We start from the raw sequence: 22,668 nt of genomic DNA on the forward strand, positions 1-22,668 counted from the left end.
AGGAGGATTAGCTAGGGTAATTGCATGGGGTTATGAGGTAATGGGGATGGAGCCTGGGTGGAATTATGGTCGGTGCAAACTGGATGGGCCAAATGGCCTTCTTCTGCACTGTAGGATTTTATGATTCTATGGTTAATGAAAATTGAGAGACACCTCTTTGATGAAAGGAAAGAACATTGTAGATGTAAGTTTTTGAATGTATTTGTGTTTGCAAAAATAGAGGATGTTGTTCCAAGATAATCCAATCTCATACAAGACCAATCATCTGTCTGAATTTCCTTCGCTAACACTGTTGGATGGAACGGTCCTCAAAGTTAATATGTGTTAATAAGCTGGATGATTATCTGACAAAAAATGAGCTTGATTATTAGGATAAATATTAGGTGAGGATGGTTCAATAGTTATGTACATAAATGGTATTTCACTGAGTTGACAAAAAGGGTGCGTTGACAATGTTAAATATTCTGAAAGAATAAACATACAAAGAATATTCACCTCTGTCCTTCAGAATGTTAAATTGGACTGGATAGAGAACTTGAATAAGAACTTTGCATCGAAGAAATGTGTGTCGCCTTCTTACTGAATGCACCAACTGACCTTGTTGTATGAGACAATGCATAGTTCAAAAAATTATCCAGCTGTCGAAACTCAATAATCATTCCCATTATCATCCAACAGCCAACAATCGTAGGCCAAAGATGTGTGAGTGAGGTTGATTGGCTATGCGAAATTGACTCGAAGTGTCAAGGAACTAGCTGAGTAAATAAGTGGGGCTGTGGGGATGGGGCTGAGTGGGATTGTTTTGGTGCAGACTTGATGGGCTGAATGATCTCCTTCTGCACTATAGGGATTCTATGATCTGTAACTGTTCCAGCATTATATATGTTGAAATAAGGGAGCCTGACTGATCCAAAACACCCAACTGTTCTTTATAGGTCCATCGCTGGGTGGCACAGTGGTGAGCACTGCTGCCTCACAGCGCCAGGGACCTGGATTCAATTCCAGCCTCAGGTGACTAAGTGTCTTCTGCATGTTCTCCCTGTGCCTGAGTGGCTTTCCTCTAGCTGCTCTGATTTCCTCCCACCATCCAAAAATGTGTGGGTTGGGTTGATTGGCCATGCTAAATTGACCTAGTGTCAGGGGATTAACAGGGTAAATATATGGGGTAATGGGAATAGAACATAGAATAGTACAGCACAATACAGGCCCTTTGGCCCTCGATGTTGTGCTGAGCTGTGTCCAAAACCAAGATCAAGCTATCCCGTTCCCTATCATTCTGGTACTTCTGGGAATAGGGCCTGGGTGGGATTGCAGACTCAATGGGCCAAATGGCTTCCTTCTACACTGTAGAGCGTCTTTGATTCTATGACCTCTTTGGAACTAACACCAGCATAAAGTACTTGGGGTCAAATCTAATCGTTTTCCACACATGCCACCATCATATTATACAGCGGGGCCAGCATTGGCAGCTATGATGGGGAGTAGGACTAGAGGGCACAGCCTCAGGATAAAGGGGGGGCGGTTTAGAATGAAGTTGAGGAGGAACTTCTTCACTCAAAGGATGGTGAATCTCTGGAATTCTCTGCCAGTTGAAGTGGTGGAGGCTGCCTCACTCAATATTTTTAAGACGCGGGTTGATAGGTTTTTGATAGGCAAGGGGATTAAGAGTTATGGGGAGAGGGCAGGAATGTGGAACTAAGCCACGACAGATCTTATTGAATGGTGGGGCAGGCTTGAGGGGCTAGATGGCCTACTCCTGCTCCTATTTCTTATGTTCTTATGTTCTTATTATGACTTGGAGGCTTCATCCTTGAATAAAGGCCCCACTTTCTGTTAATTTGTTTAAGCTTCCGTCAGGTACATCATGTTTTTTATATACATTGTACTATAATAGCTAATTGAAAACAAATGCATCTGCTTTTTGCCTTCTATATTAACCCCGTGTTCTCCCAGGAATGTTTGCCTAAATCATGGAGAAGTACGATTTTGCAAAAGAGAAACGCCCTGGTGATCCAAGAGGTTCAAGAAGATGATTTTGGGAATTACACCTGTGAATTAAAGTACAAAAACAAGCTGGTGAGAAGAACAACCGAATTAAGAATCACAGGTGAGGGATTTCTTTATGTTTATGAAATGAAGTGAAACTAAGTTCACCGCCTCAAATTTGAGCCAGCAATCTGGAACATTGAATCGGATTCTCATGGAGGCAACTCAATTCTGGAGGCCTAGAAACTGGCAGGTGTGACCCCGTTGCAGGAATCCCACCCCCATTTTTGCCAGCATGGGGAAAGGAGTAGGTCCTGAATCACAGAGGCCGTAAATATGAATCAGCTGGGCCATTTAAAACTAGTGCCATTTTTTACTTCTAAGTACAACTATATAGTTAGCATTGCGGGAATCAAGATTTTACCGTGAAGGCTCTTGAAAAGTGGATTGATCTGTTTAAATGTCATGATTGGATATAATTTCAAACTGTGGTCTTTTAAAAAAAACAGGTTGCAGCTCTCAGTTAGAGTAAAAACAATGAATGCCAGTAGCTGGAATGTAATAATTGACCGACCATCTGGTGCAGGTTCAGGCAAACCATTAGCCATCTGTTCCTGAAGTTTCAATAGACATCTTTTTTTTCATATCCCAGAAGTTTGTTTTACAGCTGAGCACATTATGAACGCTTGACTAAGTTTAAAATGCTCCAAAACTACTTATCTCAGCAGGGGACTCAGTTCACATTTCAATTGACAGTATTAAGTGGGGGACTATTATTAAATGATGAATATTTTTGAATCTTGTAAGTAGATAAATGTTTATTTGCTTTTACCAGAGATTGGCCACTTGAGGAAATTTAAAATCTTTGAATGGGTTTGGCAAGTGAGGAATTTTGTATCAAGTTTGTATGAGTGTGAGCTCTCTTAAATTGTTAGAGATTTGTCTTTTTTAAAATCTTCATATGGCTCCTGAGCTCCACACATAGCCAATACAGGGTGAGTGGCAATGGGGAAAATGCAGATGGCCTGACTGTATGGGGTTAAGGTGAGCACTGGAGAGCCTTAATAACCTTTCATATGACTGGGGAAAAGTCCCGGAGGACTTTGTCCCAGTAGGCCTTCCAACCAGCTTTGTTCTTCCCTTCTAACCATGTGTCTTGTATTCATTCCAAAAGAACCTCCTTTTTGTTAATTTTGACAAACTAAGTAGTGGTCAGTTTGGATGAAAGCTAGTCAGAATGGGTTTTGTCTTTATAAAGTGGCCATTTCAACGACGATTTTCCATTTGAATATCCGGAGCATAAATAATTAATGCAGGAATTTAATGCTGATAGTTTTCAAGTAGAACGTCAACGTTTTTATAATATGATAAAACATTGCTGATGTGATTTGCAGTGGAAATTACTGAGCCCAACTATAGAATGGGAGATGGTTCTTTTGTTCACAACATGCACTATGTTTTGTGATAGGAACCATCAAATTTATAGAATAGAAGGGAGCTATTTGACAGTTTTCCTTCCAGCGTTAGCTTTCCAACTTGACCAATCCAATATCAATCTTCTCCAATTTTTCATTTTTTTCCCTCTTTGTTTCAGTTATCGCAGTTTTGTACAATTCATTTTTAAGTGAAATAATTTTCTCTGTTGAGTCATAGCCTCAGTACGCAACACGTTCCGCGCTCATTGCCACGTGAAAATAATCCTCTAGCTTCCTGTTTCATTCTTCCAGCGATAACCTTGATAATGATTCATCAAAGTCGTGGAAATAATCTTTGACTTTTGACCTACTTGAAATTCTTTACAATATTGTAAACCATTATTTGATATGCTTTAATGCTCTGTGGTTTGGGAGAATTTGTTGCAATGTAGGCTGGAATTTTACCAGCCTGCACGCCATGGGAATCAAAGCGGGTGAGGGGCAGAGCATGGAAAGATCTGTTGACTTCTGGTGGGATTTTGGGACAGGCGAGGCCATAATATTCTGCCAGTTGTCCCCTGCATTTGGTTATGGACAAGAGGGAGATTTTATTTAAACACTCGAATATGTTCTCCTCTCACCAAAGTGAAACATTGTTGTACAAGGACACAGGACCCTGTGATCTCATGTCCATCAGAAGTCTGCGGGAGGAAGATCTAGGAATGTGGTTTAACTGGTTCTTTGTAAGATGAGAAATTTGTTCATCCACACAGTGAGTGAACTATGTGACCAAGTTGCTGTCTGGAAACAGAAGGGTGTTTTTGATGTTTGAATTCCTCCTTTAGTTGTGCTAGCTTATTTTCCCCAATCTCTCAGTGTTGTTGTGATTCAATTCTTTAGTAATAACCCCATAGCAAACTCAAGAGAGCCAGAAGTGTTTGTTTAAAAGTTCAAAGTTTGAAAGTTTATTTATTTATTACTGTGCCAGGTAGGCTTATATTAACATTGCAATGAAGTTACTGCAAAAATCCCCTAGTCACCACAGTCTGGTACCTGTTCGGGTACACACGGAGAGAATTTAGCATGGCCAGTGCACCTAACTAGCATGTCTTTTGGAATGTGGGAGTAAACAGGAGCACCCGGAGGAAACCCACGCAGACACAGGGAGAATGTGCAAACTCCACACAAACAATGACCCAGTCCAGGAATCGAACTCGGGTCCCTGACACTCGAAGGCAGCATCGCTAACCACTGTCGCACTACTGAAAATGCAGAAGGGATTGTCACTATGTACTTAACCTCCTCCCCTCAGTGTTTTCCTGCAATAAAAACAGGATAAAGGAAATAAAGAGTTGCAGGGCCAAAACTACGGACAAAATAGGAATTTTGTTTCATGTGAGCCCATTATCAAAAAACTAATGATGTATTTTCTCAGTGAGATTTAGGGGCTGAAGCTGATGTTGAGTTATCTACTTTTCCTTTAGATTTATTTCCACAATATAGAGATGAATGTAGGGGGGTTGCCAAGTGTTTAAACCCCTGCACAGAATCCTTTTATGACCATGCTCTGCTGGATGGAAGATGGCAGGTAGCCTTTATTTTTAGCTTTATGCGGCAATCCTACAGATTCAAGCAGCTATTGGGGTGGGGGATGTTATCGCGTTACATGACTGTCACTTCTCCACCTTGGTTTTGATAAAAGATACATATTTCTTGTCTGCGTTCTTGAAATGCTTGATGTTTTCAACCATTCAAGTTCAACAGAAGTTTCGGGATCCATTTGCCATCTCAGAATGATTGTCTCCATTGACTAGGGGCCTTGTCTTAGAAATGTGAAAGGCCTTTGTACATTTCCTCAGGATTTGATCTCCACAGTGACAGGGGGCAGTACTGTCTGTTACAGGTAACACAGTGGCTTCTTTGCCGAAGGCCAGAAATCCCTTTGGTGTGAGTCATAGCCAGTTATGGTTTCAGTCGGTCTGAAACCATTGCCTGGCTTTAAAAAGCTTATTTTTTGGATTGGCCAGGATGATATTTATATATTTCATAAAAATATAGAGTGAGATCTTAGCCCCTTGATACCTTTTTCCTACTCTTATAGTGACCCTTACTGTGAAAGTGACACTCAAGTACAGCATCCCAATGGCCATTTTGCCAGTAATGATCAACATGACATCCAAAAACATGGCACCCTGAAGGTAACTGCGTGCAGTTTGGGAGAGGGAACCCTGTCAAATTTTTCTCTGCGATGATAGCACTGTCCAGACTGACGTTATCAAATTTAGCTCAAACGGGGATACCCGTCATTCGCTGGTGAGTTTTAAGGCAGAGCGGGCACGTAAATTCCAGACCGTGTCTGCCACCTGCCCACCAACAGCCCCCACCCATACCCCTGACCAGCCGCTTCTGATCGGACAACAGCTCTTTGAGGCAGCAGCTTTCTGAGGCAGAAACTTCTGTCCCTGAGGGACAAAAGCTCCACCTCCAGTCTTATAAAGGCCAATCAACTGTTAACTTACTACAAAACATCTGTTCCTCACTAGAGTGGACCCCGCCTCCACTCCCTGACATTTTAGCCAGAGCAGGTGAGGGCACCCCAATAAAATTCAGCCTCGGATTTTTCCATGGGATCAGTGTGTCACTGGCAAGTCCAGCATTTGCTGATCATCTCCAGTTGTCCTTGAGAGGTTGTTGAACTAGAGATATGCTTGGCCTGCATGGTTCAGTGAATTTACACGTTGGCATTCACCAGGCTTTCACTGTTCCTAGCTTGTTAATTTGTCAGTTAAGCCTTGTTTGCATCTTGGGTGAATGGTTTTTTTCTCTGAATGGTTGCAACTTACGATTCATATCAACACATTCATCTCCCACTGAAGTGATAAAGATGCACTGCAAACATCAGCCTGCCAAAGATATCGCTTTGAAGTATATCCTAACCACCTGAACCTGAACGAGACCTTTCCCCAATGCATTGAACTCACACTCCATTCCGAGAGTATTGAAATTTACTTCACAAGTAATGTTACAAAAACATTGCCAAAAGGCTGAAAGGATAGTTTATTTGTAGAACATGTACTTTAAAAAGCATTGCATTAAATATGATTTTAGTACGTCAGGGAAATTACAGAAGGATGGAGAATATCTATAAAAGATCTGATATCTGAATCCATGTCATTAAGAAGTCTCGCAACATCGGGTTATGTGCCGTGTTTGTGAAACGTACATCCCTGCTCACCTGATGAAGGAGCAGCAGTCCAAAAGTTTGTGATTCCGAATGAACCTGTTGGACTTTGACCTGGTGTTGTGAGACCTCTTACTGTGCCCACCCCAGTCCAACACCGGCATCTCCACATCATGATTATCATCAGTGATTATTCTTTCCTACAAATGCCTCCATTACCAGTCAGTACAATGTGATCAGGGATATTTTCACATTTTTACCCCCAAACTGTTCCTCTTTCTATTTATTCAAAGGATGTGGACATTGCTGGCTGGACCAGCATTTATTGCCCACCCCCAACTGTCTTTCATTGCACATCAGTGTCAGCCGCACTGAGTTGGGAGTCGTGTATAGGCCTTAACAGGCAAATTTCCTTCTCTAAAGGATATCAGTGAACCAGATTAGTTTTATCCGACAATCAATTCAATGGACTTTTAATTCCAGATTTTGGATTAAAGTTTCCCCACTGCCATGCCACTACCTGGGTCCCTAGATTTTGTCTGAGGTATCCAGATTACTATGCTAATGACAATACCACTCTGCCGCTGCCTCCCCTGACAAGTGCAATACAGAATGTGATGGATTACAACATAAACAAAGCTTAAGTAACACAAAGTCTGGATCTAATCTGACCTTTGTCAGGTGCATGGAGTGATACATTACTGATACGATTTGATTTGTTTTATTCTTGTCACATGTATTAACATACAGTGGAAGTATTGTGTCGTGCGCACTATACAAACAAAGCATACCAGTCATAGAGAAAGAAACGAGAGAGTGCAGAATGTAGTGTTATAGTCATCATTATTAGAAAGCTTAAAATAGTTAGAATGAAGTTTTAGAAGCATAGAATGAGCGTAAAAGATAGAATTAGAAAGTATGCTGGGCTTAGCTTACAAGAAATCGCCTCGCCCCAGATATGAAATTTAAGGCGTAGCGGTCTAAAAACATATAAATTAACAGGAAAACAAGCTATATTTTTTCAATATCAGAGCAATGCTACATTGGATAGTGATTAATAATTATTTTAATGCTTGTGCTATTGCAAACTCTGAAGAGCCAGATTCCAGGCAGCTACCTGACCGCCAGTAAGTTTAAGGAGGAGGCTTTCCAGAACCTTACTATAAGCAATTATTACACAATGCCATGATAGAGACACAATTAATTCTATTCTTCCACATTTCTTAAGACAGTTTTAAAGATTTTCCTTCAACACATTGTTGGAAAGGAGGATTGCTTGCTTTACTTTGATACCAACAAATGGTTATAGTACAACTATGGTACAATTCATTTATTTGAAGTATCTACACAATCCTGAGGCCAGGCCTGATGAAGGTGTCAATGCCCCGAGAATAGTTCTGAAGGTGAACACTTCAAAGTAATTTCTCAGGATAATTTCTGTTACTTTGAGACTGTTTATTAGCAGCAAAATAAAAAACAGATTTGACAGTGAAAGTTAAATTTAATTCAGATCTTTGTTTTAAAATGGCACAGTGGTTAGTACTGCTGCTTCGCAGCGCCAGGGATTCGAGTTCAAGTACTGGCTTGGGTCATTGTCTGTGTGGAGTCTGCATGTTCTCCTCGTGTCTGCATGGGTTTTCTCCCACAATCCAAAATCTGTGCTGGTCAGGTGCTTTGGTTGTGCTAAATTCTCTCTCAATGTACCCGAACAGGCACCGGAGTGTGGCAACTCGAGGATTTTCACAGTCACTTCATTGCTGTGTTAATGTAAGCCTACTTGTGACAAATAATAAATAAATTGAAAAAACCTTAGCAATAAAGCTGAGGAAACAATAACATGATCACTAATCAGCCAACCATGCTTTTACATGATGGGAGGATCATGTAAAGAATAAAAGGAAGCTCACAAAATGGACCTCTATAATGCAGATTTTGTTCAGAAAGCATTGATCTCTGAATGAACTGACTGTGATACACTCTCTAATGTCAAGGCCACATTAATGGGGTCTGGAGGTGACATCAGCTTGCACTTAAGAGCATTTGTGATCAGAAATGTGGCAAACTTGGATAAAATTAAACCGAGTTTTTTTCATTTGTTGTATTAATTTTCTGTATGACTTGTGCCTCATCCCTTCCTATCTCTGGGGCGGCGCGGTAGCACAGCATTTAGCACTGCTTCTTCACAGCACCAGGGACCTGGGTTTGATTCCCAGCTTGGGTCACTATCTGTGTGGAGTTTGCACATTCCTCCCCTATGTCTGAGTGGGTTTTCTCTGGGTTCCTCCCAGATTCTGACCACTTGCTGGCTAGGTGCATTAACCCAAACAGGCGTTGGACTTCCACAGTAACTTCATTGCAATGTTAATATAAGTCTTACTTGTGACTACTAAATAAATTTTAATCTCCCCTTCCCTACAATCTCCCAGAAATCTGTGTTCCTCCAATTCTGCACACCCTACACACCCTGGATTTTAATCGCTTTTTTGCCTTGCCTTCAGCTGCTGTGGTACGAAACTCCAGATTTTGGGTGGCATGATAGCAGAGTGGTTAACATTGCAGCCTCACAGCGCCAGCGACCCGGGTTTGATTCCCGACATTGGTCACTGTCTTGTGCGGAGTCTGCACATTCTCACTGTGTCTGTGTGGGTTTCCTCCAGGTGTTCTGGTTTACTCGCACAGCCCGAAAGACGTGCTGGCTAAGTGCATTGACCATGCTAGATTCTCCTTCAGTGTACCTGAACAGGCGCTGGAGTGTGGTGGCTAGGGGATTTTCACAGTAACTTCATTGCAGTGTTAATGTAAGTCTACTTGTGATATTAATAAATAAACTTCAAACTTTCCTCCCTAAACATCTCTGCTTCTTTAACTCTCCCTATTCCTTTATGACACTGCTTAAATGTCTCTTTGACTAGATTTGTTAGTTACCTGCGGTGCCATATCCTTTCTGTTCTACATTTTGTAACAATGAGGCTCAGAAACACATTGCGATGTTTCACTATATTAAGGGTGTAATATAAATACAAGATGTGGTGACATTAACCGACGCTGTCTGGGTCTTGGCTGCGAGATAAATGATAGCCTCTGTTAATTATTGATGCCACAGAGACTTCCACTGCGGCAGAGGAAACAAAATTATTAAGGAAGCCCGACCTGTCACAGTACATAGAAAAAAATGATGAAAACCTGCAAAAATGAAAGGTCTTTCATTACCTCAGGATGTCCCAGTGAGTTTTACAGTCAGTTCAGTGATTTTTATTTCAGGATAGGAAAAATGGCAGCCAATCTGCACAAAGCTTGCGTGACTTTAGCAATTCAATATGTGTAACAATACAATGTTATATCTAAAATTTCACATCAGTATAGTTTCTCTGTACTCGATGATATGTTACAGTAATGTTTCCGAATTAGGACCCTTTCTATGCAGCTGAATTTTTCGCCAAAGCAAACATCAAGGTTGAGATTTTCTGGCTTCCCAGCCATATCGGCGGGGGATGGCATGCTGTTTGCTAGCAGTGGGATTCTCTGTTCCCGCCACTATCAATGGGAATTCCCTTTGACGTCACCCCACGCCAGTGAGATTAGTAGGAAGGCTTACACAATTGGCAGGACCGGAGAATCCCATCGGCATAAAGGTCAGAAAATTCCGACCCTAATGTAAGTGACAACCTCTGTATTACCTCGATTTATGAAAAAAAAAGAGAGAATGACTTGCATTTTCAGAGGATCATAGAACCCCTGCAGTGCAGAAGGATGACATTCGGCCCATCGAGCCTGCTCCGAAAACAATCCCACCCAGGCCCTATCCCCGTAACCCCACATACTTATCCTGCTATCCCCATAGCACTAAGGGGCAATTTAGCATGACCAGTCCACCTAACCCGCATATCTTTGGACTGTGGAGGGAAACCGGAGCACTCAGAATAAACCCATGCAGACATGGGGAAAGTGTGCAAATTCCACTCAGTCACCTGAGGCCAGAATTGGACCCAGTATCCTCCCACACTCCAAAGGCGTGCAGGTTAGGTTAACTGGCCATGCTAAACTGCCCCTGAGTGTCAGTAGCCTAGCAGGGTAAATATGTGGGGTTACGGATATAGGGCTTGGTGGAATGTTGTCGGGGCAGTCTCAATGAACTGAATGGCCTCCTTCTGCACTGTAGAGATTCTATGATATGATCCCATATCATCTGGATAACAGAGTTAGTTTTAAGTATATTGGTATTAAATATTAGAAATAAGGTATTGTTTTAAGTGAGTGTAATTTAGTATTATTATATCAGGAAAGGTAAACCTATCATTATATTCATGCCAGGCAAAGGTGCTTGTATGTGTGGGGGTTTGGACAGCATAAAGTGGGGCCTCTATTGTGCTTAGAGAGGGTGACAGCTTGAAAAATAGACAAGCTGTGAGAATTATAAAGTTGTTGCTTGGTAACCAGGTGCACCTTTCGGGTAGGAAGACTTTTTAAGTGTAGTTTTAGCTGAATATAGCAAGGAAGTGGAGCGAACACCTCTCCCGCTTTGCTAGAAAAATCATACCATGGAATAGTGGTGAAGCAAAGAAGTGCAGTAGACTGAAAGAACAGCTGTTCTTTCAGTCTACTGCACTTCTTTGCTTCGCCATTACTCCATGGTATGATGTTGCTTCACCATTACTCCATGGTATGATTTTTCTAGCAAATGAGTATGAGTTGAAATAATTGTGGAAATCAGTGGCTGGATCTCGGAGTTTGTGCAAAAGCATTTAAGACAAAGGAACCCTGAAAGGAGAGGTAGAAAACTGGTGCTGGATTCCTTGTCAAAAGTAGAGCTGAGGCTTCGTTTGGAAAGATAGTTGGAAAACCTAGAGTGGATTCTTAATTAAAATGGCTAATGCCAAGCATTGTTCGGATAAAGATTTTGAAGCATGACCTTTTGGGAGTGGAATTTGGAAACACTTCTGTGACAATAATCTCGGGCAATTGTGAGAAGAAACCCATAGAGGATTGGTTGAGTTCAGTGTGGGGCGATAGCTTTGAAAACTGTACATGTTTGTGAAGCTAAGGAGGGAATAAAGGAGTATTGTATTATAATCAAACTTTTCATACTTAATGTTTTTTTTTCTCGTTGTTGAAAACTAATTAGCTGTCCTGTTCCTCTGTGTTTTCTAAAAATAACATAAAGGTTACAATCCTTTGAGCCATTCTGGAATCTTGCCATCCAGTAGTAACTCAAATTTGGATTGCAACAAACGACAATGCCCGTAGCAGGAAGTACATTGGGCAGTTACTACCTTCATCCTTACCTTGTTGCAACTTGAGGCTTAAGCAAATCCAAGAACACAAGAACTAGGAACAGAAGTAGGCCATTCAGTCCCTTGAGTCCACCCTGCCATTCGATAAGACAATGGCTGACTCAATTGTAGCTACAATTCTACTTTCCTGTCTGCCCTCCCTATAACCCCTTTGCAATGAAACTCTATCTAACTCAGCCTTGAATGTATTCCATGACTACTCTCTGGCGAAGGGAATTCCACAGACCAAGGACCCTCTGAGAGAGATAAAATTCTCCTCATCTCAGTGTTAAATGGGAGGCCCCTAATCTTTAGGGCCCTTAGACATCTGTCAGTTCCCTTCAGCATATTTTACGTTTCAATAAAATTGCCACTCAATCTTCTAAATTCCAATGCGTGTAGGCCCAACCATTCCACAGAAGTAAAGCTTTATTTATTAGTGTCGCAAGTAGGCTTACATTAACACTGCAATGAAGTTGCTGTGAAAATTCTCCAGCCACCACAGTCCAGCGCCTAAGATAAACCCTTCATCCCAGGAATCAGTTGAATGAACTTCTTCGAACTGCTTTGAATGCAAATCGATCCTTTCTTAATTAAGTCAGGACACCAGGTGGCACACAGTACTCCAGAGGAAGTTAAAGCCTTAATGAAAATGTGTAACTTTCTGGATTCATTTTTTTACATTGAGACTCCTAGGAAGAGCAACAGAACAGACTCAATAAGAAGAAAAACATTCAAACCCATCATGGTGACCAAACCATAATTTGAACAGATATATGAAATACATATAAATCTTAAATGTTGTGTACTTTTTTTGTTATTCATTCGTGGGAACGTGGGTGTCACTGGCTGGCCAGCATTTCTTGACCATCCCTCGTTGCCCTTGAGAAGGAGGTGGTGAATCGCTGCAGCCCATGTGCTGTGGGTTGACCCACAATGCCGTTAGGGAGGGAATTCCAGGATTTTGACACAGTGACTGTGAAGGAACAGCAATATATTTCCAGGTCAGGACGGTGATAATTTAACTCAATATAAATGAACAGAAGGTTTAATGAAGTTAATGATGTTGATGGACATTTCACAAGTCCAACGCTAAGTTTTGCTGTAACAGCATGTTTAAAAAGATTACTTGCTTGTTTCTGCATAGAAGCTGTTTTGAGCATAGTCTACAGACAGCAGTCACTTGATTTTGCTAATCTCCAAACCTCATAGAATCATAGAATCCCTACAGTGCAGAAGGAGGCCATTTGGCCCATCGAGTCTGCACCGACCATGATCCCACCCAGGCTCCATCCATGTAATCCCACATATTTACCCTGCTAATCCCTCTAACCTTCACGTCCCAGTTCACTAAGGTGAAAAGTAAGTTTTGGTCCATCCCTGGACCAGATTTTATGAGGGGCATTTTGCTTGAGCTGCATTTCTTTGGGAGATGTCAGAATGCAGCAAATCTGATCATTACGTGTGATTTACATTGCAGTATATCACCTTCTCCAGACACAATCAGAAAAATCCTTGAGTCAGTTTATGTGCCATGCTATTCAGGAGCAAAAATGAAAAAAATGAGATTGGCCACCATTCAACCTCTGTCTTATATCCATTTTTTGGCTACAATTTGACCCCAAACTACATTTGTATATATATATTTGTTTTTCTTCTTGCCCTAAGCAGATACTTGTCCAAATTTTAAAATCCATGAGCCATCAACCAAACAAACATTATCTTTTGGGGATGGTCTTAACAAAAATATTCTAAGTGAAAACAAGAGAGAATCATGCCCATTTTTTTAGCGAGAGAAAAATTCAAATCTTACACCACTTCATGAAAACAATGAGGCAAAATGTGATTTGCAACAGTAGGGAGAGTGGACGGAGTCTATTCATGTCAGGAAGCCGGCTGCTGACTGCTAGAGGGTGCCATTGCGCATGTGCATGATCTCCCAGTGCACTGTGCAAAGTGTACACAGCTAGTACATTGGGAATCTGACTCTCCCCCAACTTCCTGACCACACCCCCACTCCTCCTGATCATGGCTCCCCTGATTGTGCCCCCCAGCTGATTTCAGTTTCTCACCTCTCTCGTGATCTTACTGACTTGCCATGTTGATCAACCATGTGACAAACTAGTAAGATCACACCCGGTGACTTTCTGATCATGCAGTATAGACAAGTTTATTCTCCACTATATTAATGCAATATCCACTCTGACCTCGTTATTACTATTCTGACCCCACATTAGTGGATGAATAACTGAAGGAACAAGTTAGGTGATGACTGGCCATTACAATCCATTATTTAGTTCAGCAGAATTATCAGTCCAACTAAATATTCAATCTGAATGAAATGTGAACTCCACCCTAAAGCCTATCTTTAAATCATTTAGTGCAGCGGGCCAGGAAATTGTTGCATCGACTGATTTGCGAGATTTGTTGCGATTGGAGGGGCTGGGGGTCCCACTGCCCTGCTACCTAGGGATCAGTGGAGGAAGCAGGGAGACCAGCGATTGGGGCAGGCTATGGATGGGCAGGTCAGCCAAGAGAGCAGTCAGCTTATTGGGGGGGGAGGGAGGGTGGCGTCAGCGCTGCATGGGGGTGATGGTCAGGACTGCAGTGGGGGAGTTACTGTGTTACTGTCGGGAGGGGGTGATCGGCGGTGAGAGGGGCTGGAGATTGCCGGGGTGGGGGGGGGTGGGGGTGGAGGTGGGTGTCGGGGCTGGCCATCAATTGGGCCGTGGGGAGGGGGGCAGTGAACCAGCGTTATAGGGGTCTCGGTGCTGGCCAGTAACCGGGCTGGTCAACAATTGGGAGACCATCAGTGAGGGGCCACTGCATGTGCGCCAACCACAACACTAACAGATCAACATAACGCACTGTGGCCCAGTCAGCGCGCTGAGTTCAGCCTCTCCAGTGGGAATAGGCCCTGCCCTCTGAAATTTAATATTATTCAGGCTAGTGGCCTCTGCAGCGCACAGAGTGTGGGAGATTCTTCTCTGAAGTCCCATTGAGAAAGAACAGCATTAATTACTCAAGTTTGCAAATTCAACACTTGGAATTTTTTTTGGGAGAGTTCTGCCCATTATTAAAATTTTTAAAACCGTCTTGTTCCTCAGAAGGTTCTGATTTCTAAACCTAATAAATTGTAATGACAATATTCTTACAATATTTATGCATGTGACTAATTCAACCAAGAGAGAGATCTAAAATATTTATGTCAACATATTCTACAAAATGCTGTCCATAATATGTAAAAACCCTTTATGTCTCAGAGGCTCTGAGGGTGTATTGCCAAATATAGCTTTGAATTCTACTGAATCTAGGCAGGTACTCTGTTATATATCCTCCCTTCCATTTCACTGGCAGATTTGTCTTCAGTCATTTAATCCCAATATTTAAAGTTTATTCATTAGTGTCTCAAGTAGGCTTACATTAACACGGCAATGAAGTTACTGTGAAAATCCCCTATTCGCCACACTCCGGTGCCTGTTCAGATACACTGAGGGAGAATTTAGCATGGTCAATGCACCCTAACCAGCACATCTTTTGGACTGTGGGAGGAAACCAGAGCATCCGGAGGAAACCCCACAGACACAGGGAGAATGTATAGAGTCTGCACAGAGACAACGACCCAAGCCGGGAATCGAACCCAGGTCCCTGGCACTGTGAGGCAGCAGCGTTAACCACTGAGCCACTGTGCCACCCCAGTGCTCTACAATTCCCCCGCCCAATTGTTTCCACTTTTCCCAACACTCTCCTCCTTAAAGCCAATTTTTTTGACTAGGATTTTGGGCAAGTTATCAAGTAATCCCATCCATACCGCGGCATCCATTGTCGTCTGAGAATGCTTCAGTGAAATGCATTGTTTCTGGTCCATTTAAAGTGCCAGATAAATGCAAGTTGTTACTGAGATGGAGCTGCATTGTGGGAGATGCTCCATGATGAATTGAATTGGATTTATTATTGCCGTATCTGAGTGGATGGATAGAAAGTTCTGCCTTGTCATTTTACCATTTAAGCTTTGGGGCATTGACATCACTTTGGAGTCTCAAATTTTATAGCCTGGGTGGGATTTTCTGCACCCCCCCCCCCCCCCCCGCCCCATGGGGAGGCAGTTCAACATTGGCGAGCAGCGAGTTCATTCATTCTCGCCAATGCCTCTGGCCTTTTACATTATGCGCGAGTCTCACGGTCAGGGAACCCAGCAGCAGGACTGGAAAACCCTGTCAGCAGGAAAGGCTGTCAAATTCTGCCCCTGGTCATTAATGCAGGTCATTTGAATGCTTTATGATAAGCAGTTACATCTGCAGTTGAATCCTAATATAGTTTGTCATGTGAAAATGCTGGTGTTGTTTGCTGGATTCTGATGGTTCTGATTTAACCAGGGACCAGTTTTTGACATGCTTGGGTAGAACTTTGCTTTTAATACCACGAAGGGAGTGGCACGGTTGGGACTGTGGAGAACATTGCTGTCTCACAGCGCCAGGGACCCAGGTTCGATTCCTGGGTTGGGTTACTGCCTGTGTGGAGTTTGCACATTCTTGCTGTGTCTGTATGGGTTTCCTACGGTTGCTCCCGTTTCCTCCCAAAGCAAAAAGATGTGTGGGTTTGGCGGATTGGGCATGCTAAATTAACCCAGTGCCACAGGGAATAATATGAGGTAAATATGAGGGGTTATGGGAATAGGGCCTTGGTGGGTTCGTGGTTGGTGCAGATTCGATGGACTGAATGGCCTCCTTCTGCACTGTAGGTTTTCTATGATTCTGTGATTCTAAATAAAAAAGGCGTTGTTTGATTTGTGCCTCATTCCTGGCAAATGTGGCTCCTGCTCTATCCAAAACCGCAAAAAACTCCAAACATTCATGAATGAAGCCCAATTCATCACTCAAACCAGCCTCCCATCTAGTGACTCCGTCTACACTTCCTGCTGTCTTGGAAAAGCAGCCAGCATAATCAGGGGCCTCACGCACCCTGGGCATACTGTCTTCCATCTTCTTCCGTCGGGAACAAGAAAAAGTCTGAGATCTCACACCAACCGACTCAAGAACAGCTTCTTCCCTGCTGCCATCAGACTTTTGAATGGACCTACTTTATATTACGCTGATCTATCTCTACACCCTAGCTATAACTGTAACACTACATTCTGCACTCTCTTTTCCTTCCCCCCTATGTACGCTATGAGCAGTTTGTTTTGTCTCTACAGTGCACAAGAAACAATATTTTTCATTGTATACCAATACATGTGACAATAATAAATCAAATCAAATCAAATTAGATACCTAACGTGGTTGCAATTTGAGTAAATTTAGCACTCTTGTTCGACTGAAGTATAATTCTAGTCAATTACTTCTATTATATTTGCTTACCAAAATTTGTTCAGTGTTGAAGTGTGATTGTTTCATGCTGTTCTTGAACCAATATCTTGGATATCAAGTTACAATCAGATTATAAACACATGCTTTTATTAACACTATTAAATCTCAAAGCATTGTAGGGGGTGGAGGGAGGGCAGAATTGTGAACCGATCCTTCAGTTAAACTCTTCGTAGCCAGCCAGAGCTGTTTTGTACCACTGCCAGGGGCTTGTGTGATTGCCATCAATATTTTTGCATTTATTTCAACGTGTTCAATCTTTTCTCTTAATTGTAGTAGCTCTGATCTGCAATAGTTGGCTTTTCAAAGGGCACTGCAGTTTTTACTTGCTAATGAGTTTCTTTTACGTTTGCTACTTCTGTATGTGTCAATTTGTTTTGCTTTTTGAAGCTTTACCTAATCACTTGCTTCCTGTGAATGCCAGTAAGGCAGTTATTGTTTTCTGATTAAGAAATCAAGAGTTCATGTGAATTCCTTTTATGGTGTTCCAATAGCACTACGTGATTCGGATGAAGAAGATTGATTCATGTAAGAACAAAAATATCTGAAGCAGCTTGCGTGCATGCATCCTTTGCCAAGACTTGGGTTTATTGGCCTAGGTGGGATTCTTAGAGCAGAAGAGATCTGACCCAGTTCAACTACCAAGATGATGATCCCCGCAGCTGAAAAGGTTGCCCTATGTGGTTGGGGTTTTCAAAATCATGGGAGAGATTGTGTCCATCAAGAAAATGCCACCCCATGTTTGCAAATGTTCACATTTGTATCACTTTCCATTGAGAAACAGAAAATGAGCTGGACAGGTGACCAGACTTTGGGTTCTAAACGTTGTGCAGGAAATATGACATTTCTTTCCAGTATTACTGTGTGGTAAACAGCGAAGCCGGCTTATGGGAGCTTTGTGAGCCTGTGGCCTAATTTATTCAAGCTGAAGACACTTAGGCTGCAAGGTTTAGATCATCAAAAGGGCGAGGTGAGAAAGCAGACATTTGAAGTGGAGATGACTGTGTTAAGATGGGTTGCAAGTAAATACAACATGAATAGAAATTTGCATTAGGGATAGGTGAGGATCTGGATGTTTAGCTGTTGTAATAAAGAGAAATAGAAAGGAGATTTACAACTGGCAAAATATGTAAATGAATAAAGCAAAGTTATTAAGTTGTTTCACCTGAAAGTAGTGGCCATCGGGAGAACATGAAAGGTTTTTATATTCTGTGAATTCATATGGATCATCCCAAAGAATGATAGGAGCTACGGATTTAAAGATGAAAGAGAAACATACATCTTTAAGAAAAGGTTGGAAGCTCTGCTAGAGGGAATGATGATGTGGAGATGCCGGCGTTGGACTGGGGTAAACACAGTAAAAAGTCTCACAGCAGCAGGTTAAAGTCCAACCAGTTTACTTGATAGTAAACCCACAAGCTTTCAGCAACACTATTCCTTTGTCAGGTGTGTGGAAGGTTCTGACCAGAGAAGGGCATATAGAGGCACACACAGTTTACAGAATACTGATTAGAATGCGAGCCTTGGTGAAGGAACAGTGTTTCCAAAAGCTTGTGGGTTTACTATCAAATAAACTGGTTGGACTTTAACCTGGTGTTGTGAGACTTTTTACTAGAGGGAGTGTCCAAGTAAGATCTGCAGTGTGCTCAGTGAGGGAGAGAGCTGTGAAAGAAGTTAAGTCAAACTTTCTCCATGTACCCCAGAGAAGCATCTGCTTGCCCTCTCCCTCATTTGTTCCAAAGCGTTGTGTAAAGTCTTGGATTTTCACTGTTGAATGAGAGTGAAACCATGTGAAATAACTCACCTATTGCAGTCGTAAGCGCCTTTTGGTAATAATCCTGGAATTTTTATAGCTTAAGTATCTATGGGGACTGTTGCCTAAAAGAGGTGTTTATCTCAGAGTCTAACTTAGTAGAGCTCCTGTGTGGAAATGATTATAAGACTAATTTTTAACTGTGTAAACATAATCTTGTGTGTTTAAGTTTTCTTTCTTTGTTAATAATAAGTGTTTTAATTTAATACTTAAAATTTTGAAAAGTGGTATTAGATTTTTTACTCCTGACTTCAGTGCACATACCTTCCCGTAATAAAATAAAAATTGGAAATTATTGTGATAGTTTGATGAAGTTTATCTTTGGTCAGCCTGGCAATTACCTGCCAGATCATTAGGGTTAGGGTTAGGGTTGTCTTGCTTTTAAAATCTGTTGTGAATAATTTGAGACATGACATCTGGCAAGTATATCATGATTGGGATGAAAGACATGGCATTGGGTCTATGCTTCCCAAAATTGTCTGACACTGGGATTTTTATAATGTAATTTGCACACCTGCTATAGACTCATGGATGGACATTATTTGTTAAGATCAATGAGGAACTCCACCATCACTGGGCCCGATTTTATCATTGCGTCACACTAATTTTTGGGCGTGAAAACATAGTAAAGTCGTATGTGAGGCCATTAACGCAATCTGCGCCCACGTCTGCGCAGATAGCCACTTTACCAAGACCCGGGAATGGCCAGGATCTGATCCGTGCCCGAAATGGCACAATGGTGATGTAAATGCATTTGCATGCATTTAAATTGAATTAATGAACTACCCGCCCAACATTATCAGCATTTCCCCCTTTACAACCAAGTTCGCCAATCCGGAATCGTGTCAAAATGGGTACTCTAAATAAAAGTCTGAATCAGACGCTCCAGCTTCTGAAGACGCGAGTTCAGCGTTTGCAATGGCTCCCTAACTCAGATCGGTGGTGCTTGGGAGACGGGAGGGGTGGAAGGGAGGTGGGTCAGATCATTCTCTGGTGAGGGGGGGAGGGAGGAGGGAGGCCCGATCGTTGTCCAGCTTGGGGAAGGGAAGGGCCGATCATTGTTTGGTTGGGGGGAGGGAGGTGGAGACAGATCAGGTGTACCTCTGTGGGTGGGGGGGTGCGGTGGTGGGAGTGCAGGAGTGAGAGGATTGAGGCCAGATCGTTCTCTGGCAGGGGTGGGGGACTGAGGCCAATCATTCTCTGGGTTGGAGGTTGCAGGTAAAGATTCGCATTCTAATCATTATTCTGTAAGTTGAGTTTGTGTCTCTATATGCCCTGTTTGTGAACAGAACTCCCACTCACCCGGTGAAGGAGCAGCATTCTGAAAGCTAGTGGCTTTTGCTACCAAATAAATCTGTTGGACTTTAATCTGGCATTGTGAGACTTCTTACTGTGTTTGCCCCAGTCCAACGCTGGCATCGCCACATCGTGACTTTGGGAGGGGACCAGAGCACCCGGAGGAAACCCACATAGACAGTCATCCGAGGCCATACTTGAATCCGGGTCCCTGGCGCTGTGAGGTAGCAGTGTTAACCATGTGTCACCATACTGTCCTGTTCCAGTTCTTCTTCCTCCTCTTCCTCTCGTGCCAGTGTAGCTACACATTCCTGAAGGAGACAGAGTGGTTAGCGGAACATCCCATTTCCCTCAATCCATAAGTTCAGAAGTCCTGTAAACTGAGAGCCCAGGTGGTAGAGGCCACATTGGCAGTCTTCATGAGAGAAATATGCATTTAGACCTCTTGGCTGGAATTTTAACAAGCACCCCCACCTTGATTCCGGGGGCGATTGAGGCTCGGAGAATGGCATTCTCCATTGGCCTTGTGCGGAATCGTATGAAACTCAGATGGATGTGCCGGTAAAATTCCACCCTTTGTGTCTTGACAAGTTCCCCACAGGTGAATGTGGAATGGTCTCACATATCACAATGCAAAACTGTTTGTGTACATTAATCACTGCATGTCAAGGAGCGGAAAGAATTGCCAACAAAGCCTGGAAACTGGTAATATTAGAGGCAGATCATTATTCGTAATTCATTCCTTTTCAGCTATTTTCATAGAAATATCAACCCACATAAAATGCATTACAATAGCAGATTGAGGACTCTCATAAGAATATTCATCCATTGTAATTTTCAGCTTTAGTGCTTTAGTCTAGGAACGCAATAAATATGCCCTTTGAAATTAGTTGATGCATTTTTTGATTTGCATACTGAATGCAATCTTGAAACAATAAAAAGCCACCAAAATCTTCATATTGTCTAATGATTAACGGATGCATCCCCTTATTTGCAAACCTGGGAGCCAAACAGACATGCTGAATGTGAGCCCACCTGATACCTGTCATAGGTACCAATGCTCCATGTTCATTACTGTTGTGCTTTTCGTTAATTAACAAGTAAGGTTTTCCTCAATGAGCTATTTTTCACTAATAAGACCATTAGACATAGGAGCAGAATTAGGCCACTTGGTTCACTGAGTCTGCTCCACCATTCAATCATGGCTGATATTTTTCTCACCCCCATTTTCCTACCTTTTCCACATAACCTCTGATCTCCTTATTAATCAAGAACCTATCTACCTCTGTCTTAAAGACACTCAATGACCTGGCCTCCACAGCCTTCTGCAGCAAAGAGTTCCACAGATTCACCATTCTCTGGCTGAAGAAATCCCTCCTCATCTCTGTTTTAAAGGTTTGCCCCTTTAGCCTGGGGTTATGCCCTCTGGTTCTAGCTTTTTGCTACTCATGGAAACATCCTCTCCACTCCATGTAGCTACAGGAATAGGGCCTGGGTAGGATTGTTGTAGTACAGTATCTTGTAAGTTTCAATAAGATCCCCCCTCATCCTTCTAAATTCCAACAAGTACAGACCCAGAGTCCTCAACCATTCCTCATACAACAAGCTCTTCATTACAGGGATCATTCTTGTGAACCTCCACTAGACCCTTTCCAAGGCCAGCACATCCTTCCTTAGATATAGGGCCCATAACTGCTCACAGTACTCCACATGGGGTCTGATCAGAGCCTTGTACAGCCCCAGAGGTACATCCCTGCTCTTGTATTCCAGCCCTCTCGACAGGAATGCTAACAATGCATTTAACGTGCCTGTAAACCTCCTGCAAGAGGTTCAATGTGAATGGCTTGTATAACAAGATGTGAAACACAAGATGAACAGCCACCAGATAAGCAGCACTGGGTTAAAGCACCCAGTGTTCAAACCACTGAGTTAAATGAAATGGAAAGAGGTGTTCGGTGATCATGCCTCAGAAAGAAGGGTGTCAGTGGAGCTGAAGTTCTGACCGTTGCTCACCCCACCCCACGTGCGTGCTCGCACACACACGCAGCACTCTCTCTCTCTTACACACACACACGCAGCACTCTCTCTCTCTCACACACACACACACACACACACACACACACACACACACACACACGCACTCCTGCTGAAACACCCATTTCACCCACACCCAGGTCAGGGATCCAGTGTAATGTAAAGACTTCTTTCATTTCCCTGCATAACACCATTCAGTAAATTTAAATAATGCTCTCTACAAGCATTTTCTCTAAGACTTTTATCTCGGGTGGCACAGGGGCTAGCACTGCTGCCTCACAGCGCCAGGGACTCAGGTTCAATTCCTGGC

General features: G+C 42.6%; 1 protein-coding gene across 1 annotated transcript in view; it reads left to right on the forward strand.

Moving 5' to 3' along the window:
- The window catches only part of LOC145342469 (X-linked interleukin-1 receptor accessory protein-like 2), a 624,731-nt gene that overhangs the window by 485,580 nt on the left and 116,483 nt on the right, over nucleotides 1-22,668 (forward strand). Inside the window, exon 5 of the mRNA XM_080188033.1 lies at nucleotides 1,954-2,107. Within this exon, the coding sequence (XP_080044159.1) occupies nucleotides 1,954-2,107 (154 nt within the window). The remainder of the gene's footprint in view (nucleotides 1-1,953; nucleotides 2,108-22,668) is intronic.

This window comes from Carcharhinus amblyrhynchos, chromosome 4, assembly GCF_965287045.1.
Source record: "Carcharhinus amblyrhynchos chromosome 4, sCarAmb.v2.hapA, whole genome shotgun sequence".
Lineage (NCBI taxonomy): Eukaryota > Metazoa > Chordata > Chondrichthyes > Carcharhiniformes > Carcharhinidae > Carcharhinus > Carcharhinus amblyrhynchos.